This window comes from Fukomys damarensis, unplaced genomic scaffold (assembly GCF_012274545.1).
Source record: "Fukomys damarensis isolate Sample0158 unplaced genomic scaffold, DMR_v1.0_HiC HiC_scaffold_5, whole genome shotgun sequence".
NCBI classification, from domain to species: domain Eukaryota; kingdom Metazoa; phylum Chordata; class Mammalia; order Rodentia; family Bathyergidae; genus Fukomys; species Fukomys damarensis.
Window position 1 is genome coordinate 15,473,647 of NW_022900917.1, and position 24,514 is coordinate 15,498,160.

Below are 24,514 nucleotides of genomic sequence, written 5' to 3' on the forward strand. Positions count from 1 at the left end.
TTCCAGGAAAGGCCAGTTTTATTACAGTTGAAAACTGGAAAACAAAAGCCATTTCTGTGTCATCATTTTCAAGTGGTTTTATGTAATTGTCATCAGCCCTTTTATCAGCACTGGCAGCTTCACAATGCCTAGTTACACACTATGAACCCAAGTTCTTGCTTTAAAATTGTGAAACCACACTTCACTGGCACAAAATGTTTCACCATTATCACTCACTGATCAATTATCCTTTATAAGATCTGCATTTATAGCCCTAGATTTTTAAATAAATTATAGACAGGCAACAACCTTCTGTCTGCCTTTCATTTATCCACACTAATAGCCTTTCTATCTCATCTAACACTGTTGATGATGACTTACTAATGTGAGTGACACTTTTGCCAATAGTAGCTTTATATAAATTTTTGTAAGGATGTCAGGATGGTAGATTTCAACATGCTGTACATATTAGTGAGATCAGTCACACAAATGCCACTCATATTTCCCCACAATTTCCTTTTTTATTGTGATTGCTTTATCTTCCTGTCCTTCCTTAGCTTCTTTTCTAGCTTTTTGGAGGCCATCTTGATAATAGTAATTGTCACAATTATATAAAGCACTGACTGAAATCACATCCACAAATACAAGCACATCTGGGCTCAGACTGATGCTTACATATGCTTATTTATACTTTTCTGGCATTGCAAGTCTTTGTTTACAGCCACACAAGCCACTGGCATTCTGGTGGTAACTCAAGACTGGTTATAAGTTAAAACTAAAATTCTAGTTATAATCCAAGTTGTCTGTATGTAAGGCCAGTTGTAACTCAAGGGTCCACTGTACAGGCTACTTCCAAGATGTAGCTATTATGAATTGTGTTGCTATAAAAATGGGAATGCATGTATCAGTCTAATATGATGTCTTGAACATTTTTAGAAAGATAACCTAGAAGGGGAATAGCTGAGTCAAATGAAATTCCTAGTTTTCATTTTTTGAGGAATCTCCATACTGATCTCCATAGTGGTTGTACTAATTTACATTCCCACCAACAATGTCAAAGTCCCCCCCCCTCCCCAGCCTCACCAGCATTTATTGATTTCTTGGTCATAGCTCTTCTTTCTGGAATAAGATGGAATCTGTGTTGTTTTTATATTTCTCTAATGGACACTGATATTGAGCATATCTTCTTGTACTTATTAGCCGTTTGTCGTTTGGGGGATCTTATTCTGGAGTACTGGGAGGTCTAATTTTTGAGGTCTGAGGAGTAGAGCTGGCCAACATGTTTCCCCCATTCTGTAGGTTGTCTTCCCAGTTACCTATTTCTTTTGCTGTCTAGAAGCCTTTTAATTTGCTGTGGTCCCAATTGTTGATTCTCAGTACTATTTCCTATGCAACTGTTCAGAAAGTCCTTGCCTACACCTGTGACTTCAAGAGTTTTACCCGTTTTATCTTCTAGCAGATTGTTTCTATTTTAACATTTAGTTCTCTGATCTACTATGATTTTAGTTTAGTGTATGGTGAGAGTCATTGGTCTAGATTCAGTCTTCTGCAAGTGGAGAGCCAGTTTTCCCAACACCACTTTGCCGTTTACCTTCTGTCTCTAGATTTGTCAACTCTGGACATTTCATATAAGTGCAATCGTAAAATGTGACCTTGTCACTTAACCCTTTCAAGGTTCATCCATCACTTCATCCTGTTATGGCTGAATAATACTCTATTATGTGGTTATAACATATTTTTGTTTATACATTCATCAGTTGATGGACATTTGTTTCTTCTTTGGGGCTATTATAAATAATGCTGTTATGAAAGTGTGTAAGTTTTCTGTATGAACATAAGTTCTGTTTTCTTGGGTGCAGCACTGAAAGTTTCAGAATTGTTACATCCAGTAAAGGGAATAAATGGCAATTGTGTCAACTTTTTTGAGGAATTGTTTTCCAAAGCAGCTGCACCATTTTAGTATACATGGTTTCTAATTTTTCCACATTCTTGCCCTTATTTTTTATTATCTTTTTTAGTATAGCCATCCTAGCAAAATATTTACCTTCATTTTGGAACATATATGATTAGGATTAAGATTGTTTACAGAAATAGTCCTTCCAACCCACTGCTTAACCACAGCAAATAGCTGTTACTATTTTACAGGTAAGAAATAGACATGAGTTCAAATGACAGGAAATAAGATTAAATTTTCAGCTATTTTTGGATATAACTTAGAGTACTATTAAAACTTTAAGGGGGCCAAGTTGGGCATGGTGGTGCACACCTGTAATCCCAGCACTCGAGAGGTTGAGGGAGGAGGATCGCTGAGTTCGAGACCAGCTAGATAGTAAGACCTTGTCTCAAAACACCCCCCCAAAAAATCCTTTCTCATAAAACTTTAAGGGGGCCAAGCATGGCCTGTAACCCTAGCACCTGTAACCCTAGCACTGGAAAGGCTGAGGCAGGAGGATTAGCGCAAGTTTGACCCAGCCTGGGTTACATAGTGAGTTCAAGGCCAGCCTGAACTACATAGCACACAACTCTAAGGAAAAGTAAAAAAATCAATCCAAATTGCTTTGGAAGCCTCCAATCTGGCTTCTGCCTGCTGCTCAGTGTTAGGTACCTGCAGATTTAGTGAGACTTTCTAGGGCTCAGGATACCAGAGATTATACAGGAAGCCCAGTCAGTCCTCCTGAGCTCTTCCTCCCTGTCAACCTGAGGCTATTTCAAAAGCTGGCATAGACTTTTTAAAAACATTTTTATTACATTAACTCTACTTGGCCATTTCACACCTGTGACCCTAGAACATTTCACTGATACTTTTTTCCTACTAGAGACTCTTTATACTTGGTGTTACTGCTGAGTTTTTCCAAATTAATCATAAGCTCATTAAAGACAGGAGTTATCACTCCCAATGCTTCATTTAAAGGGTCAAAATTCATTCAGTCCACTTACAGCAATTATGCACTTCTGATATTGGTCACTGTAAATTCCAGATTGTTAGCCAGTAGGCCATACACTCCAAGTTGCCAAAGAATCACAAGAGCTCTGTTCAGATTCCCAGACTCTTTAAGATTCCCAAGTGATTTATGCAAACATTCCAAGAACCACTGTTTGAGAAATGGAGTGTCATCACAGTGTCTCTAAAAAACTTCTTTCATCTGAACTCTGGAATGAGCACTTTTTAAGGCACTATCCTCTAGTTGCATTCGGTCAAGAAATATTTGCTAAGCAACCTCCACTATACAGTGACTACAGTGATGGCTTGCCCTCAAAACAACAAATTGGGAAAGAAAGATCTTGCTATTATTGTAAATAGTCTGAAGCTCAGCCTGTTGATAATCTCTTAGCTGTTGTAACCTGACCAATTTCCACAAGATGGCACCAAAGCCCAAGGGCCAGCCACTAATCTAGGTACAGTATTTGCACTGGAGTGTCTTGATGTATATCTGTGGCCTAGTAGATAAAGGTGTCTGCAGTATCTGAAGAGCTTTCTTACCCTTTTCTAAGAACATGGCAGCTGGAAATCAGTATATTTAGAGGAAGGGAGCAATCACTGTCATCCATTGCCCAGTGATCGGGATACACCCTAAGCAAGGCATCACTGGTGAGTGCTGTGTGCACACCACGGTCCTTACACAAACTAAGCCACAGCCTATGAGACTACTGTATGTATGTGTGTATGTGTGTGTAATACAGTCCCATCATTTACTTCTATAAAGGTAAAGATATTGAAAAGGAGAAATCTGTATCTTGCAGACCAAAGTACTCACTATACCAGTAGATTTTTCACTCATGAACAAAGAAGAGAACAGTTTGAAAGAAAAAAATGATACAGTTTTGAAAGTCACCATTTACGTTATAAATTACCATTTACATGATAATTCTGAAAATATTCTGTAATTATAAAGGACATGGCTATGGAAACAAAGTGACATTAATCCTTCATCGTCACTTTTAAATAAACAGGAAAAAACTCCTAAAAAGGGAAATTGACTATAGACTACAGGAATGAGTAGCTGATTTAGGACCTTAATATTTTATTGCAAGAAATACCTTTTTTAAACCCAGTTAACAAAGGAGTTTACAAAATAAGTTCTTTACTTCCCCTTTTTATAGTAAAGCAATAAATAAAGCCATGAACACAGAAAACAAAGGCAGAAGCATACATTTAAATGGAGAAAACATGAAGGTGACAATTCAGATATAAATGCAAGCTCAGTTTGCTTTTACATAGTGGTTGTTTTGCTTATATAAGCAATATATAAGAGAAAGTCATTTTTAATGTAAAAAGAGGTAAAAACTTTTGGCAATTTTTATTCTTAATCATTAGGCAATGCTTCCATTATTAGAAAAAAATAAGTTCCTCTCAGGGCACTAAATTAATTAGACTAATAATCAGATTATAGACTTCAGAGTTGCATCATATTTTAAGTGATTGAAATCCACTAATATAAAATGGGATTACTTAGCAGGCTATAAAAGTGACATAATAACCAGGGTTAATGACTTTCAGTTTTAAAAGAGAACTTTAAAGAAATTTAGTCCCATAAAAACTTTAGAGGACTCCACAGCCTAAAGAAATGCTATTTAACTGAAATATTTAGGGCTGGAGATTTAGTTCAGTAGTTCCACCACCTGCCTTGCAAATGCAAGGACCCAAGTTCTATCCCCAGTACCAAAAAAAAAAAAAAAAATTTGAAATATTTAACAGGTAAGTTATCAAAAGAAAATGTGTGCTATAAATTAAAATGTATTTTTAACACATTCAAAATACACTTATTAAATATAAAGATGGTTCTGGTACATAAAATATTTACAACTAATAAAAAGCAGGTTATGGAATATACACATTCTGTGTATAAAAATAAGAATGTCTTATAGTTCAGACCAAGGGATTTTTATAATCCAGGTTTTATCCATGCAACTATTACAGTACCATCTCATGAGCATTGCTGGAATACATACATTCATGGAAGGAGTTAACAGTAGTCTTGAGCTAAAGCCCATACAGTTCTTTTAGGGCTTGTACATCTTCTAAAGTAAAATGGCTGTTTGACGTGTCTGAAAGATCATTCAGCAGCTGTTCAATTTGCTCCTTGTGGTGCTTGCTAATGAGCATCAGCATCATCTGAAGGGAAGAAAAAGTGATACCAGTAAAAAAAAAATGTACATTTTAAAAGTTTTAGAAACCTTGAAAAAACTCAATCTCTATTAATAAAATACTTTGCCACTTACCTTAAACCTATCTGCTTTACTGAGACACAAAAGATGCTGATACACCAAGGCAGGGTCTCTATCAACAAGACGATTTTTCAGAGACTGAATGAGGAGGAGGAATATATCCCCTTCAAGCTTGTTACTCAACAGCACTGGCAAATCTTCTGGTGCAGTGATGGCTAGAAGATGTGCACAGGCTTCTTCATCTTTCCTGGTACTGATAGCGTTTATTAACTGACCGAACTCATAGGCATTACTCGGCCTGGAGATCTGAAGTGGCTCAGAGTGCTCTGGTGGTCCAGGGCTTTCCTCGCCCTTCTCAGGGGCCAGACAGGCAGTGGAGACCTCTGCTGGGTTTTCTTCAGGCTCCTCTTCATTGCCTTCGTTCACCTTCACAAGGAAAAGAATGACACCTTGACACTGCGTGACAGTCACCGCACATATCCTAAGTTACATGTGTCAAGATGGAAACTGGAAACCACGAGTAGACTGTACTCTAATCAAGTCCTTAGTAAAAAATCTAATTCATAACAAATTGTAAAATCTGCAGTTTCTTTAGGAAAAGTTTTAGGTTTTCCTAAAAATATTCTTCTGTAAAGTTTTTCAAAGCTATCTGACATTGAAAATTTAACATAATTCTAAAACTTTCCATGAGTAAAAGTGTGCAAAGAGGGAAAATAATTTTTCTCCTGCATGATAAATTTTACATTTACTGTTCCTTACCCTTAACAGAGAAGTGAGCTTGTATTTTTCAGTTCTCTTAAAATAGCTTTTTTTTTTATTCCCTTCATTAGAGGGAAAAATACTTTCAGCTTCTCTTGCCTATGAGCCTCTTAGTAAACTTAAGACCATCAGTGGAACTATATCCATAACATTCATGAAGGTACAGAAATCTGTGCCTGACATTCTTCATGAATGGCAAAGGAAAACATTTGGTTTGTCAGAAATAACAAAGGCTGGTGTTACGGTTCTATCTCAATGTCCCTCCAAAGCCTCATGCGCTCATGGATGGGGCTTTGGGAAGTGACTGGATGGTGGATAAGTCTACTGATGACTTTACAGTTAAATGTGACACTGGGGGTGAAGCCTGGTCAGAGGAGGTGGGTCACGGGATGTGCGGCCTGGGAGGATCTATGTCTTCCCTTCACCCTCTCTCTGCTCCTGGATGCCACGCCATGAGCTCTTCTCTATCACGCCCCTCTGCCAAGCCGCCCTGCCTCAGAGCCAGTGGAATATGGACTGAACCTCTGCAAACTGTGAGCCAAAATAAACAAAATAGAGCTTTTCTCCTTAGAGTTGTCATGTCTCAGCGATGGGAAAGGAACTAAGGCCGAAGGTTTGACTGCGGAAGTCCCAATCCTCTGAGGAGCAGATCTTAGCTCAGAGTGCTAAAAAAAGTTCATCTGAAAAATCATGGGTGTGGCTTGATTCAGTTGAAACTGAGTCCTGTCAGGATTCCCCAGCTCTACCCTGAAGAAAAGTTTGATGGCTGAGGGCTACTAGTGCACCACAGAAGGGAGCAGGACAATTCACAGGCCAGGGAGAGTAGGCAAAGGAGGGAGAGCTTCGGCAACACAGAGCCCATTACTAACCGCAGGCCCATACTGGGAAGAAAAATGGCAATAACCGCTGCAAATGACAAATGTTGTCTTTATAACTCGCTAAGTTTCTCCATGATCATCACAAGAAGAACAAAAGATTGTAGAACTCATAAGAATATGACCTTAAAACCTCTATAAAATCTCCAAGAGACCTTTCAAAGATAATAAAATACAAATACCTCTTGAATTTCTATTTTCCGTCTCTCTTTTTCTTGGTTGAATGGTGCTATATTATCTTTAAGGAATCTGGTTACCTCTTCCAGCTCCATCTTTGCCTCAACAATATTTGGGTTTAGTAAGAGAACTTTCTTGAGGTCAGTTAAGCTTTCCTGGTAATTCTGAAAGGAGGAAGACGCAGAAAATAATTTTCATAAATAGAAGATGGGACCTTCCTCGATTAGCCTGAGTGACACAGTGAGTGTGTGCAGGGCAGCTTCCACCAGTACCACTCTCGTCGGCCTATGGGCAAGTCTGCCGCTAAGACAGTAAAGCCTGTAATACAGCCAGCATCTGCTGTAAAAGAAGGAACACAGGAAGTGGGCTGTGAAGACTCGAGTTCCATGCTGTATCACCACAACCTTCCCCGTCCTTAGCACATGGTAGGCATTCCTCTGCTGGGTGAATATATAAAACAATAAACCGCCTCATTATGCCCTACCAACTACCAGCAAAGATCCTACTTAACCTTTCTGAGCTTCGGTTTTCTCATTTTTAAAATAAAAATAAAAGTTCTACTTTTCACAAGGCTTTACCAAAGAATAAATGAATGCATAAAGTGAGTGGGCTAACATAGTCATGATGGGGCTGTAATTCACACGTCTCACTGCCAGGCAGCTTGAGCTACCAGTGGTATGTGCATGTTCAACCTGGAAGGGTTACATAGATTGCCATTATTACAGAATTCTTGTTCCACGAAACCCTTCAGAGTTGCTTAGTGTCCAAAGTAGGCCACTGTCAACCTTTAATGTCACCCAAGGGTCAGACAAGGCACTGAAGAGGCTGAGGGCAAATAAAGAGAATCTATGATTATTAAGCATGGCTGCCGAATCTGGCAGAGAAGATGGAGGCCACAAATCCAGTCTACAGGGACAAGCCAGGCTGTAGCACTACACAGTACATCTATTTTTTGGTTAAGCTAAATTACCAGGAGGCAAAGAACTACAATAACATGTAACCTGCTTTTATTGGGGGGTGGTACTGGGGATTGAAGCCAGGAAATGCTGAACCCTGCCCCACCTCCAACCCCCCACCCCCTTGAGACTGGGTCTTGCCCAGGTTGGCTCGGAGTTCAGTCTTTCTGCCTTAGCCACCACGCCCAGCGGAATCAGGACACATCAGCGCCAGGATGCCAAGGAAGCTGAGCCCCAGATAAGCTAAGCTACTGATTCTATGACATTCCTAAGAGACTGGCTGGAATGACACATGCCTGCCTCTGCCCCAGCAGCACACCACACCAAGAAGACAGCTTACAGGAATCTGCTCTGATGGGGAGGGGAGGGAGGCTGTTTTATATTGTTTTATTTTGGTTTTTCTGTTTTTGAAACAGGGTCTCCCTATGTTGTTCAAAATGGTCCTGAATTCCCTATGTAGCCCAGGCTGCCCTCAAACTCCCAGTGATCTTCCTGTCTCAGCTTCCTCAGTGCTGGGATTACAGGTGTGTGCCATCGTGTCATTGTTTGTTTGTTTGTTTTAGTACCAGTGATCACACTCAGGACCTTGCACTTGCCAGGCAGGCGCTGCGCCACCTAGCTACATCCCTGGCCCTGCTCTAATTTATTTTTAAAAAGGTAAATTGTTTGCAAACTATATTACATTATGTACTAGTAACAAACCTCCACATACCTCTCTGTGTTACAACAGCTCAATCAGAACCTACTAGAAAAAAAAAATCAAAACTGACACTGCTTAATGGGATACCTAAGTGTCCTAGGCAACGAATCATTTGTAAAAGGCAAGCTGAGGGAGCCAGCCCTCAGCACTCCAAGCATTTGGTATTACTTGACTCTTATAGCAACCTACAAACATTCTCTTACATGATTCCCATTTTAGAAATGAAGAAACTGAGGTATGCAGAAGTGAGCTTTGAGATGACCAAGTAAGGTGATGATAATCCAGTATGGAAGTCAAGGGTGAGGTCTGAAAACCAAGCTCTGGGAGCTGCAGCCTTGGAAATGAAGACCAACACATGGGACTGGACAGGGTCGTTTTTACCCACTCAAGAAAGTCTGCCTGGAGAGCAGCTGGTGTGGTCAGAGCAGACCTTAGAAACAGGAAGCCCACTTTGATTAGTGCTAACTAGGGAGGCAGGACAGCAGGAAGCAGGGGACAGCACCAGGCAGTGGAGGGTCCCTTCACCTCAGGGGTCACTAAGCAGTCCCCGTGCGCAGAGCGGGGAGCACTGCGACACAAAGGACAGCCTGGGGAAGCCACGGTCCTTCGAGGGGAAACAGTAAAAAAGGCAAGTCGGTAAGTCAGTAAATAGCTATGTAGTGCTGTGATACAATTAAAAGCACAGGATTGGGATGACAACAGGCGAACAGTCACCTTTTGCTGCAGTTGTCAGAGAAGTCAGAGGAGGAGAGGAAGCAGCTCGGCAGGTGTGGAGGGAAATACAGATAGAGTGTGGCTTGGGCAGAAAGGAGCATATTAAATGACGCTGATAACCTCAGCAGGCCTTTAAAAAACAATGTTACATTTGCTGGCTATATTTACTATTAACAGACATGCCCCAACTATAAAAGTAGCAACTATTTCAAAAGGTTTCATTCTTTTTTCAGCTTATCACATTCTCTATCATGCAGCTCCTTAGGCAGTGCTCCGTCTCATTCATCTCTGTACTAACAACACCGCCTGTGGCCGGCACTCAGAGGGGCCTCTGAAGAACTACCGCGCATATTTTTCAGAACAGCATGTGCCGCAGACACACTATTGAAACCAGCTAGAAACAAAACAAAGATCGGAGGAAGCAGAAAGTTCTGCTGGGAGCCCCGGACAGGGCACTGGTACCCACAGCCCCTGGGCCACTTCTTCCTTTCAGTCACCGCACAACGGGACCCAGGCATTAGAAGCAGTTGTGGCCTCTGAAGCTCCTGAAACTAAACTCACTTGGCACATACGGCAACCCACTGGACAGAGAAGCCATTTAAAGTCAAACCTGAAACACAAGCTACCAGCCTCATGATCCAGTGGGGTGGGATCACTCAAATTTGGGATTCTCTTTCTGCATTATAATAGATTTTCTAGAATTTATCCTAAGTATAAAATTTCAGACAATTACCAGGTAAAGCTTCTGACCTTTAGGCAGCTAAAAGGGTTCAAAGAGACAGGCAGGCAGTACAAGGTAGAACTGCTTTAAGAATTTGGACATTGTACATACATTCATGCAAATCTATCATTTGACCAAGTCCATTAGCTCTTCAGATGGTCCTCATTTGGTCTGTAATGATATGGCAATGATAATGGCAGCCCCCTCCCAGCAAAACTAGACAGTTCTCAGTCAGTGATGGGCAAGGAATGGAAAGAACTATCTCCCTTCCCCAAAGTCCATAACAAAATGCATAAGAATAGCACAGTAGCTTTATCCGTAACAGCCCCAAGCTGGAAACCATGTGTCACCAACCGGGATGTACATAAACAAATCCCGTTCATACAGCTCAGTGTTCAAAAGATACAATTCCTAGCGGCTGGGGATTTAGCTCAGTGGTGCCGCCGCCTGACTCTGGATGTGCTCGCTGAAAAAAAAGAGTGGAGTAGTGTACCTTTATGGCAATGTCAAAAAGAAGCAAAATTGCAGCAATAGAAGTTAGATAAATGGAACCAGGATGGTGGCACACTTATGTAATCTCAGCTGCTCAGGGGACAAGGCAGGAAAAACACAAGTTCAAGGCCGGTGTTGAGCCACTTAGCAAGAGCCTGCCTCAGAAGAAAGTTTAAAGAGGCCTAAGTGGATGTAGGTCAGTGCTCCCTAGGTTCAGCCCAGAGTACCGCTAAATAAATGAATGAATAAATAAATAAGCAAATAAAATAGAGGGAAAGTGTGGAGAGGCAGCTTGCAAAGGGGCATGGAGAACCTTCTGAAGAGAGGTAAGTGTTCTTCATCTTGATTGAGATGGTGGTAACAGGAGGAAAACACTTTGTCAAAAGTCAGTATATAATGTGAATTAAGATGTGAGTCACATCGTAATAAAATTTGATTTTTAAAAAATTTCAAGAAGCACATTCTCTACTATTTCTGTTTTTCCTGGTGGTCTTATTTTCTACATACATAAACACTCATTTGTGAAGGATTCCATGTAGAAGAATCTACAGAGGAAATGTAACTGCGCAACACCCGTTCTTCCACATGGTTTTCGGAGAGAATGCCCTTCTGCAGCCTCACCGAACGACAGCCAGCTCCAGCCCCGGTCACCATAAGCATATAAGTCTCATACATCACCAAAGTCCCTGGGGGGCCCACCTTCCACGTGGATGCCTTCCCAGCCCCACTTCTGACCCCATTCTTTGCCGGAGGAACCAGCTGGCATTGTGGGCGGCTTTCAGGCATTCAGTAACACTCTCCCCTTAAAAGTGAACCTATCATACCTAATATCCTCCTTAGAAAAGCAGAGAATCACAATTTTTAACTGGAAAGAATGCCATAAGCCATTCCCATTATCACACGGGGTGAAATGTGAATCCTATTCCAAGGTTTGGGGACTGGTTAGTATAGTTACTAGGATAAAATCCCAGATAATCTCACTCTCATCCCATGATCCCACGCTTTAGGATCCGAAAAACCATTTGATTTGTTCAGAGCTGAAGTGTGCGTGTGAACACACACGGTGCCCTCACCTTGAGCCCTTTGTGAGCCAGCGCTCGCCGGTAGCAAGCTTTCACATTCCCGCCATCGAGACGAAGCGCCCGGTCACAGTCCTGCTTGGCCTCTTCAAACTGGCACAGCTTCAAGTAACAGAGAGCTCTGGCATAGCACAAGGGAACAGGGTATTAGGAAAGGAAAGAGAGCACACCTGCAAATTTAGACAGCTTGTCAAAATCGGGAAACAGCCAAGTTTATACCACAGTCGTTCAGCAGGAACTTGGCGCATGACTCCCTCATGCCGCTATCTTGTACTGTGTGAGGTGACAGCACTGGGCACATAAATGCAAACAAAACACAGCCCCTGCCACTGCAGCCAGGGAGGAAGGGTCCCCATGGGAAACCAAGCGGCAATGCTGCCCATCCTCCAGAGGACTGTTGGGTTTAGTGACATTTTGGGCAGACAGTTGCCAACAGAGGAAAATGTTCAAACCATGGTGAGAAGCTATTAAAGATTTATCTAAAATAGCTAAGAAAATGCCTAGAACCGGTCCTTTATTCCTCCTGTCACTCCACATCCTAAACACTGCCTTAAAAAAAATCCCCAAATCACACTTTAGAGTGGTTTTTGTTTTTTTGAAACAGGTTTTGCTGTATGGGTCAGGCTGGCCTCGAACACACTACATAGCACAGGTTGACTCAAACTTGTAGGAATCCTTCTGCTCCAGCCTCCCAAGTGCTAGGATTACAGCTGTGCCCCACAATGCCCTGCCAGAGTGGTATCTCTGACCATATATGGTAAAGATGGCTTGTGAGCAGTGTTCTAGAATCATCTACCTGCTCCTACTACACACCATGAAAGACGCTGGTCCCTTCCCTCAGCATTTCAGAAGAAAGGGGCCTTGCTTCTCCGACACCATTCTAGCTCACAAGGACCCAGTGACCCAGACATCAGACCCCCGCCCTGCTATACTGCATGTTTGCACAACTCCCTGGTCGCCTCTTTCATACACTCACCGAGGACAACTTGCCACATACATGCCTACAACCATGACAAAACACTTTGGCAAAAATTAATTTTTGTCAGTTAATTTTATTAAGAGAATAACTTATTTTAAAATTATTACTTTAAAAAAGTACTGAGAAATCTATAAAATCACAAAGAACTTGCCTATTTGTATATATGGCACACTCCTCACTGTTAATCTGTAAGCACTCAGTGTATTTACTAAGGGCATCTTCAAAGTTGCTGTCCTTTGCATATTGATTTCCTTCTTCCCTAAGGGCGTGAAACATGTCTTCATCTACGGGACAAAATTTTTAAAAAGAGAAAGCAAATATTCATATTAGTGCCTCTACATCTTTAAATACAGCTATAAATTGACTTGGTCACTCACCACGCTGGTCTCAATGGAACTCTGATACAAATCAAGAAGACAAATCCAGGGATTTAGCTCAGTGGCGCTGTGCCTGACTGGCAAGCACAAGGTCCTGAGTTTGATTCCCAGTACCAGAAACACACACACACACACACACATTGAGAAGACAAACTGGCTAAAGTAAAACTATATTATTATAAAACCATTATTTTCAAATATTAAGTAAAATACAAATAATTCTGCCATGTTATCCATATTGACATGTGTCGTTTTCTCTCCTGGATTCTAGAGATTTTTAAGAGGCCAGAACTACCTGAGAGGGACAGAATTAAGCCAACCAAGGACACCAGGACACAGGTGACCATGTGACAAGAACTAGTCTCAAATACGACTGATCATAAAAAGCAACAAAACCACAGCATTTTATTTCATTTATTTCATTTACTTACTTTTTGGCAGTCCTGTGGACAGAACCCAGGGCCCTACGTATGCTAGGCAAACACTCTAACACTGAGCTCCATCCCTAGCCCTATTCATTTTACCTTTGAGACAGGATCTCTCTCAGTTGCTCAGGCCAGCCTTAAATTTATAATCCTCCTGCTTCAGCCTCCAGGATAGCTGGTAGTATACAATTACTCTGTAACCCAATCCACTGCCTCACACAGCACTTACACACAACAGTACAGGGCCTTTTTGACCTTTCATTAAGCTGGAGGTGTGGTGGAATCAATCTTTGAAACATGGATACAAATAGCTTTAGTGGGCAAATCAACAATTATTTCTTGAGTAATGTCAAACCAACCTCTTAAAGGCAGAAGTGGGCATCTACCTAGCACCCCAGGCTTCCTGCTGTTCATTCATGTTTCTCTTTCAGCGTTTCTTTAGGCTATGGTCTACTCAAGAGCTTAATTCTTTTTCTTCTTAGTAATACTGCAAATTAACATTCATTTACACAGTCAGCACACAAATCAACTATTGTACAGACATGCCTCCCTTTCTTCCTGAGAACCACCTCCTCAGGCAGCTATCCAGGTCCTCCTTTCCTATACTCCAGAACATGGGAGCTGTGTAGCAATTTTTAAACTATATTTTGAGACAGGGTCTCACTGTGTAGTTCAGGCTGGCCTTGAACTCATTGTGATCCTCCTGCCTCAGCCCCCAACTGCTGGGATTTCAGGTGTGTACCCACCTGCCCAGCTTTGAAGCAAATTCTTGAGGCCACATAGTTAAGAAGAGAGAGAAAGGGGTCTTAAACTCTGATGCCAGAGTTCAGGATCCTCTTGCTGTCTCTCTGCTTTACTGTGGAAATAAACACGTGGACCAAGACACCCTGACCCTGCAGGACGGAAGAACGCAGATTCCCCGCACCTGAGACGCTGGACGTGGGGCAGCTGCTGGGGTCTCCTGCTTGGTTGGGGGTGGCCTGTGATGCAGGACACCATGAGGTGGGCACCGCAGGAATGGGTGACAGCTTCTCCCGCCAATTTGGTCCATCCAGCTCCATTAAGATTTTTGTTATTCTAAAAAGAAAAGGAAGGGCTCCGATGTAGCTCAGCGGTTCTGCCACCTGCCTCCCAAGTGCAAGGTCCCAAGTTCGATCTCTGGTACCAAAAAATGAAAAGAAAAGGAGTTTCCCCTATCGATCATGCAGTTCGCTTTTATATCAGTGAAAGTCAGATCAATAGCAAGACCACAAATACCACGCCTGAGTGTGCTTCCTTGTAGAAAAAATACGATCTTGAGCTATTTTCTGTTCACATAAACTAAGATGTTTTCAAAAGGACCCTCAGAAGCTGTCCTTAGTATTGTAACTTTAGACCGTTTTCTTTCCTTTTTTTCTTGAGGAGCCTGCTGTGCTGCCAGGTTAGCCTTGAACTTTAAATCCTCCTGCCTCAGTCCCTCAAGTAGCCTGGATTACAGGCACCTACCACTAAACCTGGCTAAACCATTTTCAAATCAAAACAAAAAAAATCAAGACATTTTAAATTTGCTTAAAATTTGATAACATATACATGACAAAATTTTAATTTTTGAAAAGGTGAAATACAAAACAGGCCTAAAAGAAATACCCATGATAATATTTAATGCAATTATTAAATGTATACCTCTCAAGGATAATTACAGTATTTCAGAAATTCCTTACATGAACTGTACACTACAGTGATGGAAGACAAGCTTGCAAGACCAGTGCTCACTCATGAGAGTTGGCTGCATCTGGGATATGCGGCTCCTCAAAACACTGCCGCGTGTCCAGCTAGTCCTTGTGAGACAAGCCACTTATTTTCTTTTCATATGAATAAAGATGAAAAAATAGACTATTTTAGTATTTTTTACGAATCCTTATGCTAATGAGATCTATGAATAACCATCATAAAATTGATATTAAATCCTTAACTATCACTTTCTCATTATTTTAAACATTAAAAATGTTACACTTAGATTTTAAAACAACATTGAATTGTGCCTTTGGAATGAATCTACTTTTTCAAAAAAGCACTTCCCAAGACTGAGAGGCTGTATTGGTAATTAACAAAATACATTCCAGTTAGCTTAAATCTATGGGTTCACGTACATTCCATAGGAAAAATGTTTATATTTACATATAGACTATTATAATACACATATTTCCCATTTCTTAAATGGAAATTTCAAAGTGATCTTTGGTTATAATAACTAAATCTCATTGTTTTATTGCAAAAAAAATTGAAAATTAATGTATTACCACCCACAGTTGCAGAATAAAAAAAAGCTTTTGAAAAAGGAATTTTTAAGCAAAACTTGTATTACCAGTAGAGAGGAAGGAAGGAGCAGATGAAAAGAGATGAGGTATTGCCAGGGAGAAAATGTTATGCAAGGAAATGTAATGTTAAGATTCCTGGAGAGGAAGAGAGGAATATGGTTAATGGAAGAGAGAAACAAAATAAGCACAGATGCTTAAATTTAAAAAAAGAAAAGAAAAGCAAGGCGCTGATACTTAATTTTCCACAATGAACTGAAATAGATGGGAAAGCAGGAATACATACAAGATTTACAAAAAGAATACTGTGTTTTTTGGGGGGGTACCAGGGATTGAACTTGGGACCTTGTGCTTACGAGGCAGGTGGTAGAACCACTGAGCTAAATCCCCGGCAGGAATAGTGTGATTTTAAAAATTGATATTTTATATATTTTTAAGTGGCAGAATTACATAAGGCCTCTTCATCTTTTATAAAACAAAAGTTTCAACAAGGACCATTCAATTAAAAAAACAATGGGTACTTAAAAGTCAATTGGTGGGGTTAGGGATTTTAGCTTAGTGGTACCTCACACCTGCCTTACAAGTGCAAGGTCCTGAGTTCAATCCCCAGTACCAAAAAAAAAAAAAAAAAAAAAAAAAGAAAAAGTCAATTGGTATGAAAAAAGCCCTTCTATAAAAAATAGGATACAAACCTCAGACAATTAAACATAGAATCACTATATGAGCCAGCAGTTCCACTCTTATGCATATACCAAAGGGAAGTAAAATCAGAAACTTATCCATGAACATTCAGAACCGCACTATTCACCGCCGGAAGTTAGAATCCACCCAAACGTCCATCAACAGCTAAGTGGGCAAACAAGGAGCAATAAGCACAGACAGTAATGGGGCATTTTTCAGCCATAAAGAGAAACGAGGTGCTAATCTTTGCAAGACCATGAATGAACCCTGAGAAGGTGATGCTAAGTGTCAGGCACCAAACACTAAACGTCACACAGTCCATGATTCTATGTAAGCGAAATATCCAAAATAGGTAAATCCACAGAAGACAGAGAGTGGGCTGGCAGTGGCAGGGGTGGGGAAGGGACAATGCAGTGACTGCTCAATAGGTACTGACTTCCTTCTTGGGTTAAGAAATGTCCTGGAACTAGAAGAAAGTGGAGGTTGCACAACCCTGAGTATACTAAATGCTCCTGAGCTGCACACTTTAAGGCAGCTACCTTTGTCATGTTGAGTTTTATCTTAACTTTTCTTTTTTTTTGTACGGGGGATCGAACTAGGGTCCTCACACTTGCCAGGCAGGCGGCAGAACCACTGAGCTAAATCCCTGGCCCTTATCTTAATTTTTCTTAATAAAAGTATTGCACAGAAACTTGAGAATAAGAGTGATCATAGTCTCTCCGACATGCTTCTCCCTTTAACCCATTGGTCAGTTACTACAAACCATTCAACCTGCCACTTGGTTTCCAGGTACTGGAGACTGAACCCAGGGCCTTTACCCTGAGCCCCATCTCCAGCCCTTTATATTCAATTTTGAGACACGGTCTCATTAAATTGCCCAGGCTGAGCTTGAAATTGCCATCCTCCTGCCTGAGCCTCTGGAGTGCTGGAATCACAGGCCTGCACCACCATGCCTGGCTCTGAAATGCATCTGCATGGGCCCCTTCTCTCAGTCAGATGTTTGATGTTTCACAAGATCCTCTGGATGAGAAGCTCCTCTTTTGTCCAACTACATTTTGATTTTAAGGAGTTCCTAGTACAGCGGCAGAAAGGAATTTCACAAAAAGAAAATGGGTACCCAACCAGGGTGGGTAGTGAAAGGCAGTCAGTGTCAGGGGCACTGAGAATGGGAACCTAAGGTTCTTGCAGGGGACGGGGAGAGCTGGTGAGTCAGGGAAAGGCACTTCCTGTAGGAAGCAAGTTCTCTCCTAAAGGATGCGATGCAGCCAGCCAGATCCAGTGGGACAGGGCCTTCGGACAGAGGGAGATGCCAGGCAGAGATGCCTGACTTAAGTGGCTCCCGATCAAGGAGGCCACATATGTCTGAGGATGAGTCTTGTCCCACTCTGTTACAAACGACCAATATGGGCTGCAATTCTCTCAATCAAATGCTGGGGACCAGGAGTACTTTGGATTTGGGACTTTTTTTCAAAGAATTTTGAAATTACAGTAAATGTAATGTGATGTCATGGGGGCAAGGCCTAAATCGATTCATTTGTTTCATATACACCTTGTACAAATAGCCTGAAGGTAATTTTATGAGTATTTTTAGGGCATCTGAATTTTTTTTTTTTTCAGTTCTAGAGGATTAAACTTAGGGCTTTGCACTGAACTACATCCCTAGCTCTGCTAATTCATGTTTGTTTGTCTGTCAGTTTATTTACTTATTTTTGAGACAGTCTCACTAGGTTGCTAAATTTCTCAAATAAAGCTTGAACTTGCAATCCTCCTGCCTCAGCCTCCCGCAATGCTAGGATTACAGGTGTGCACCACCAGGCCCTGCTCAGTGCACCTGCATTTTGACGATGACCTATCCCCTGAGGTCAGGTGTGAAATTTTCTCCTTGTGGTTTCAGGTAGGCATTCCAAATGCTTCAGATTTTGGAGCACTTTGGATTTCAGATTTTCAGAATTAAGGATGCTCTCAACCCATGGAGATTATGTGTATCCATTTCTTCTTATCAGACTGGGATCAGACAAGTTCCAGGGGAGCCACCAGAGGTGAGTACCAGGGACTGGCTGTCAGCTCTTCACAGTGGTTTTCTACAAAGTGGGCAGGGGCCACAAGGGAAATCAGAGCCTGATTTAGAAAGTGAATTAATGCAAAACATGCATTCCCATCCTCTACTGTTTTGCTCAAGATCTGGCACTCTACCTGCACCCTTCCTCTGCCACCTGAAGTGCTCTTGCTGCAGCTGAGGGGCCCTCACCCAGCCTGCCCTCTCTGTGACACCCCTGCCTGACAGCCTAACAAATTGGCCCTCTTGGGGATAATCTGCCTTATGTAAGTTTCCCTCCTACCATATTGCAGTTTGCTGACTGACAGAGACCATATTATGTTTCGCCCCCTGCCTTTTTCAGGGGGAGAAGGGCACGGTTCACTAGGCCAGCACAGGGTACAGTGCAGTACATGAGTGCTAATTCAGGCAAACTGGACCCCAGAGTGCTCTGCCTAACTAGAAACATCATCCAGCTGGTGATTTTCAAATTTCACCTGAAAGCAACTTATGAAGTTTGGAGATTCTTTTTCGGGGAGTGTTGGGGGTGCCGGGTATGGAACCCAGGGCCTCCTAAATGCTACTCCAACTGTTAGGTCTCAGAACTCTTCCTTTCTCATCCTCTGTTGGTAGTAAGCAGATCATGATATAAATGAGACTCAAACGCTTGGCTACTTCACCCCGCCAAACACTAATACTCCTCCAAGGTCCATGGCTATTTACAAGGACACAGGATATAAGTATCTAAGAGGGTGATCCACCTCCAGGGCACAACAACAGAGACACTCACTTCTGCTCGCACAGGTGGTGCCAATGAGCACCTGCCAGCCTGGAAGAAGATTCCACACAGGGTGCTCGCTGCACTCTTGGACCTTGTTCCATAGTTAGCATTGATTAGGACCCAAGAAAAACACCTTCCCAACAGCACAATTAGTTGAGCAGCCATGTGAGCTCTTCTTTGTGTTATGAAAAGAAAAATTCACTACACAGTAATAAATGGACCAAGAAACAAATATACAGGTACTAGAGGACAACTCGAAATCTCTAAAGGAATAGTTAGAAATTAAGTTAGAAAGACAGGCATTTGGTTTGGCAATCATTCATGAAAAGTAAATAACCAAGAACACGATTACTTTGACACTGTTCTGGAAGGCAGGGGAAGAGAAAAAACATGCTTTCTATTATAAAACAGCTACTTCAGCGAGCCGTCCAAGACTAGATCACCTGTTAATACTGTCATTTGCTAGCTGGATTCCAGAGTCCATTTGCAACACTGTCTTATAATCCACATAAGCCTTGCCGTACTGCTCTAAAGTTTCATAGGCCATGGCTCGTCGCAGAAGAGGTTTCATGGAGAATGGATGGAGTTCCAGAGCTCTAAAGAAGACAAAAATACTACATATCATTTACTTGGACAATTAGTTACACTTAACTGAACACCTATGGGAATAGTGGGCTCTCAAATACATACATAACCTGCTATTTCATCTTGGGGACCTGGCAACACACCAGAAAGGCAATCCCAAAGTAGGATTCAAATTTCTGATTATTTTCTTTGAACCCAGGACCAAAGCTCTCCAGTGTTTCCTCCTTGCCTGCTGAGTGGAGACTCCCTGGCAGCGGGCATCTGCCTCCTTTGTGCCCTTACAGAGCCTGGCATGTCCCCAGGGACACAGAAGGGGTTCATGTTACTGATAGATTAAAAAGAAAATTCTTACCCACCTATGCATTTAATAAGGTAGCTTAGTAGAGAACTGCAAAACTTGCAGAACATTTGGAAAATCAGCTTTCTCAGACTTTCTATAGTTCCTTATGATTTACTTTCTGCACAAAGTTATCAAAAATAGACCAGAGAAAATCAAATAACATATTATGATTTCTTATAAATCATGAATTTTTATCACGCATTTTCTAATCTAGAAAGTGCTTCCAGCATCACTAAAGATGCATTTCAAAGTTGTGTTCTTTGGTTTTGTTTGCATTAACTATTTAAAACTTCTTTGGTACTTAATGTACTTCATTATATTCTGAAGTAAAACATACACTCAGACTGCACCTCCGAATGAAAAGGATTTTACTCTTGATTTTAACACAATCATGTGAAGCAATGAAGAAATGCTCCATGCTGAGGTCGCATGGAGAACCGGTCCCTGACAGAACCTCTACCAGACGGGCCACAATGGATACTGCAAATGTGTTCTTTTGACAGCTCTTCCGCTATGAGCAGTTCATGTAGCAGATGTTTATCCTGCCTGGAGAGCAAGAGTGAGGGCTGCTTTAACTTTCTTTTCCAATAGTCTTACAAATCTGCTACTTTTGCCTCTGGTGACTTGGCAAGGAGGAAGCCCTCAAAGAACACCTGCTACACGCTGGGCCCTGAAGACTTTCTCCCTAACCAAACGACAACCCGCTAAGGTAAACTTCGGTATGCTCCCCACACGGGTGAGGATATTGAGGGACTCATGGAGCCATGGCCCTTCTGTCAGTTCTTTTGCACATCAGCTGCAGGAAGGCAGGCACACTGCCCGTCCTGAGGACCACTAGATACATTCTCAGTCCTAGTTCCACACTTTGTCATGAGCAGCTCAGCAAATATCCCCAGAAAGAACCCTGGGAGCAGCAATTCTTCCCAACACACACACACACACACACACACACACACACACACACGCCCACTCCCTGCCCATGAAAGAACAAAGTCACCTGCCACTTGGACTCCTTCACAACTTTCCACAGCAAATAGTCCCTCAACTGCCTTTGCAGGAGCCTGCTTGGACTCTGCACTACAGAAATTAGCCTAGAACTGCCTTTAAACTTAATTGGCTCATATCTCTGAAAAATAGCAAATTGCCCTGGCCTACATGTTCGGAATGTGAGAGATTTTAGTGGTCATTTTTGTGCTGTGCTACTCTATGTTTTGTTTTCTATAATAGGTTTGTCTTACTTCTGTAACCAATAAAAGTCATTTGAAACTAAAATTTAAATCAAGTAAAAATACTGAAGCACAGAACCTTAGGCTTCCAGAACTGTCACCTGTCTGAAATGTAGCATAGTTTACTGCTGAGGGAGGCCAGCTACAGGAATGGAGACTGTAAATGTGTCTCTCTCACAAGCATGTAGACCTCCAGCGTTCCCAGTGCCCTTCATCCAAGCAAGATACTCCTAAGCAGAGCCTGGGAGCTAAAATTGATAAGATGAGGCATTTAGTTTTTAGTATTTTATAGCATAGCAAATGCAAGGTATTTTCCCCCTTTAACTGCCATCCTGAAAATATGAGCTTGTAAGTGGAAATTCCACTAAGGAAAAACAAAATACCTGTTCACAAACAAACAAGCACAAAACTTTTAAACTAGAGCTGTCTATTCACGACAACACAATTAAGATGAGGGGGAGTCTCCTAATCTCAAATCTGTCAGGAAGTAGCAAAGATAAGCAAAAGCAGAGAATTACTAGACAACATTCCTTTGATTTAGTATGTCAGAGTATCCTCAGTGGAAAGCCACCGAAAGATTCTTGGGGTAGTTTAGATAACCCAAAAAGGTTCTCTGAAAAATGGGAAAAGATTGTTTTAAGCTAATAAACAATTATGAGAATAAAAAAATTGTAGAACAATGATTCTCAAACTTTTCTAGGCCCTCATAAACTCTTTGCATGTTTCACCCTGAGGCCTAGTAGAAACATGCTGTGTGAGGACAAAAACAGGCCATTATGCTCTCCCCATCCCTCCCGACAGAAATTCTCCAGACTATCCCTGGCATCCCTGATACTCCTCAGAGGGTAGATGTTTAAAATCAAATGCCCCATTTTCCCAACATATATAAAATGTCACTTTCACTAGCTGTTTTCCCCCTTCACCTTATTTTAAATTTTGCCCACATAAGTTTTCCTTTTTCAATGTCTCAGGCCCAGTACCCCTGTCTAGTAATGAGAGCTCACAGGACTCTTCAAAGAGCAAAAGCTCACGAAGAAACTTTCCAAAAAACATACAATCTTTTGAGGGTAAAAAAGATAGTCATACTGCCTCTTAATAAATTATTCCTACTTCTTAGAGATTTAAATACATCTGCATTTCAACTTGCTCCCCAAAATACATCCTGGCTTCTCTGGCACTGAAACAAGTTTGAGAATCAAAGCAAGGAGTCAAACCACTCCACACTGGGCACCATCTCCATACCCCTCCTGCTTCACCTCCTACACCAGCTATCAAAGAAAACATCTAAGTAGGTCAGCCTCTATGGAGCCCAGCACTGACCAGCAGGGTCGGATTCCTTGGCTAGAAAGCACTGCTTACCTAAGGATGCCACACCTAAACAAGGGATGCCCACCTCCCTCCCCAGCAGCCCACCTCCTGCTCTCTTCCAAAACCGGCCTCCACTCCAGCCTCCCTGACACCATGGTCAGACGCCTATCTCCCATTTTCCTGGGTTGCACTGTAACACAACGAATTTTGGCCAGCGAAAGCCTACCTCCTCAAACAATCACCGAAGATCAGGGGGAACCCACTGTTTTGCAGCAGCTCTGACTTCAGGGGTCTCAAGTTTTAACTAAAGAATCTTGATCTCGCTCACTTTAGGAAGGCCCCAGACTACTCTGAAGGGGGCGTATTAGAAACAGACACTTGAGAGGATGTCAGCTGTGAATCACAGTGCGCCTGGTATCTAACAAATGCACAAGGTCTTGTCAGTTACTTACAGGCAGTGGTAAATGTTCTAGGTTCTACAGGAAAAGAAAAAAAAATCCGTTTTCATAGTATCTATAACAGCACCATGGTAATTCAGGTTACCAATTTGACTCATCCAGCCCACAAAATCCTGAAAATGTAACAATTAGCTGGTGTGAGGCAGGATGCGGCCAGGCCAAAATAGAAATATTATTTATGTTACATGTGAATATATAAAAATGGCACAAAAAAAAATCCAAGTGCCTCCAGGTCTTCTTTCTAAACTGCAGGCACAACTAGTATCAGTAAACTGATAATGTCAAATGAAACAACAAGCTGGTCGCCTTATTAAGTAGTGCCTACACAATATACTGTCCTAACTAGGGCTTCTGAGAGTGAAACGTGGTGACAGTTCCTAATTACACAAGTTAACAGGAGTAAACCAAGATTGTCAGTCAAATCAGAACAGGATTTATTTTTTAAAGATACACAAGTAGTAACTTCTTTCCAAAGGGCTTCTGAAGCAAGCTCATTACTTAAGGGTAAAAGAAAACAGTATGCTTTATTTGTGTCAGTACATTCTTCCATCCTGGCAAGGAACTCACTGAGTACCATCAGAGCCTGCTGTGCTTCAGAGGGGCGTGGGGGCTGTGACATAAGGAGCTAGAGGGATGATGGAGTGGCAGTGCAGGTGCTAGAGACCTCAGGTGACCAGGGCGGCAGGGAGTCGCAATTTCAGAAGCAAATATATGCAGAGGGCGTTACCCACTTCCAGGTAAAGGAGGGCAAAGGCTAGGAGAACTGAGTGGTGAGCGGAAGTGTTCCGGGAGCAGAAAGCTGAGGGCGGGTGTGTGTGTGTGTGTGTGTGTGTGTGTGTGTGTGTGCGCGTGTGTGCGTGCGCTGAGAAGTTCATAATTGTCTGGGAGACAATCCTGAGCCTCAAAGCCCTGCTGGAAATAATCTGAGCACCGTAATGTTTCAGAAGTTATCCGGACATAGTCTAGGGGTGAAGTGGGGTGGGGGCAGTGGAAATTTAAAAATGCCTACACAATTTCTCCGTCTTCACACGTGAGAGAGTGGATAATGATTTTCTAATCAATCAACATAGCCCAACACTATTTTAAGAAGTCAGATTCTTACATAGAATCGTGCTTTCACCACACTGAAATGGTAACAAGGTCTTGACAAACCCCAAAACATGCGGTTTACCTGTCACAATCTTGAATGCAGCCACTGCAGTTTCCTTCCTTTAGGTAACACGCAGCTCTGTTTGAATATAAGATACTTAGATCATCTGCACTTTCACTTCCTAAAATCACATGTAATTAAATATGGTTAAAATCCATCAGCAAAATCACATTTTGGCAGAACCACAAGACGCAGAGGTCGCGGGCGCCGGCAGTCCCCCCACCCCGAGAGGCCCCGGGCCCCCCAGGTCAGGCGCG

General features: G+C 41.9%; 1 protein-coding gene across 1 annotated transcript in view; it reads right to left on the reverse strand.

Annotated features, from left to right (window-relative positions):
- Positions 1-4,658: 4,658 nt before the first annotated feature.
- Spag1 (sperm associated antigen 1) overlaps positions 4,659-24,514 on the reverse strand; it is a 46,064-nt gene continuing 26,208 nt past the window's right edge. Inside the window, exons 12-19 of the mRNA XM_033758945.1 lie at positions 24,279-24,378; positions 19,634-19,786; positions 14,325-14,476; positions 12,749-12,881; positions 11,613-11,739; positions 6,962-7,120; positions 5,200-5,571; positions 4,659-5,092 (exon numbers count right to left, since the gene is read on the reverse strand). Coding sequence (XP_033614836.1) covers positions 4,961-5,092; positions 5,200-5,571; positions 6,962-7,120; positions 11,613-11,739; positions 12,749-12,881; positions 14,325-14,476; positions 19,634-19,786; positions 24,279-24,378 — 1,328 coding nt within the window. The 3' untranslated portion in view covers positions 4,659-4,960. The remainder of the gene's footprint in view (positions 5,093-5,199; positions 5,572-6,961; positions 7,121-11,612; positions 11,740-12,748; positions 12,882-14,324; positions 14,477-19,633; positions 19,787-24,278; positions 24,379-24,514) is intronic.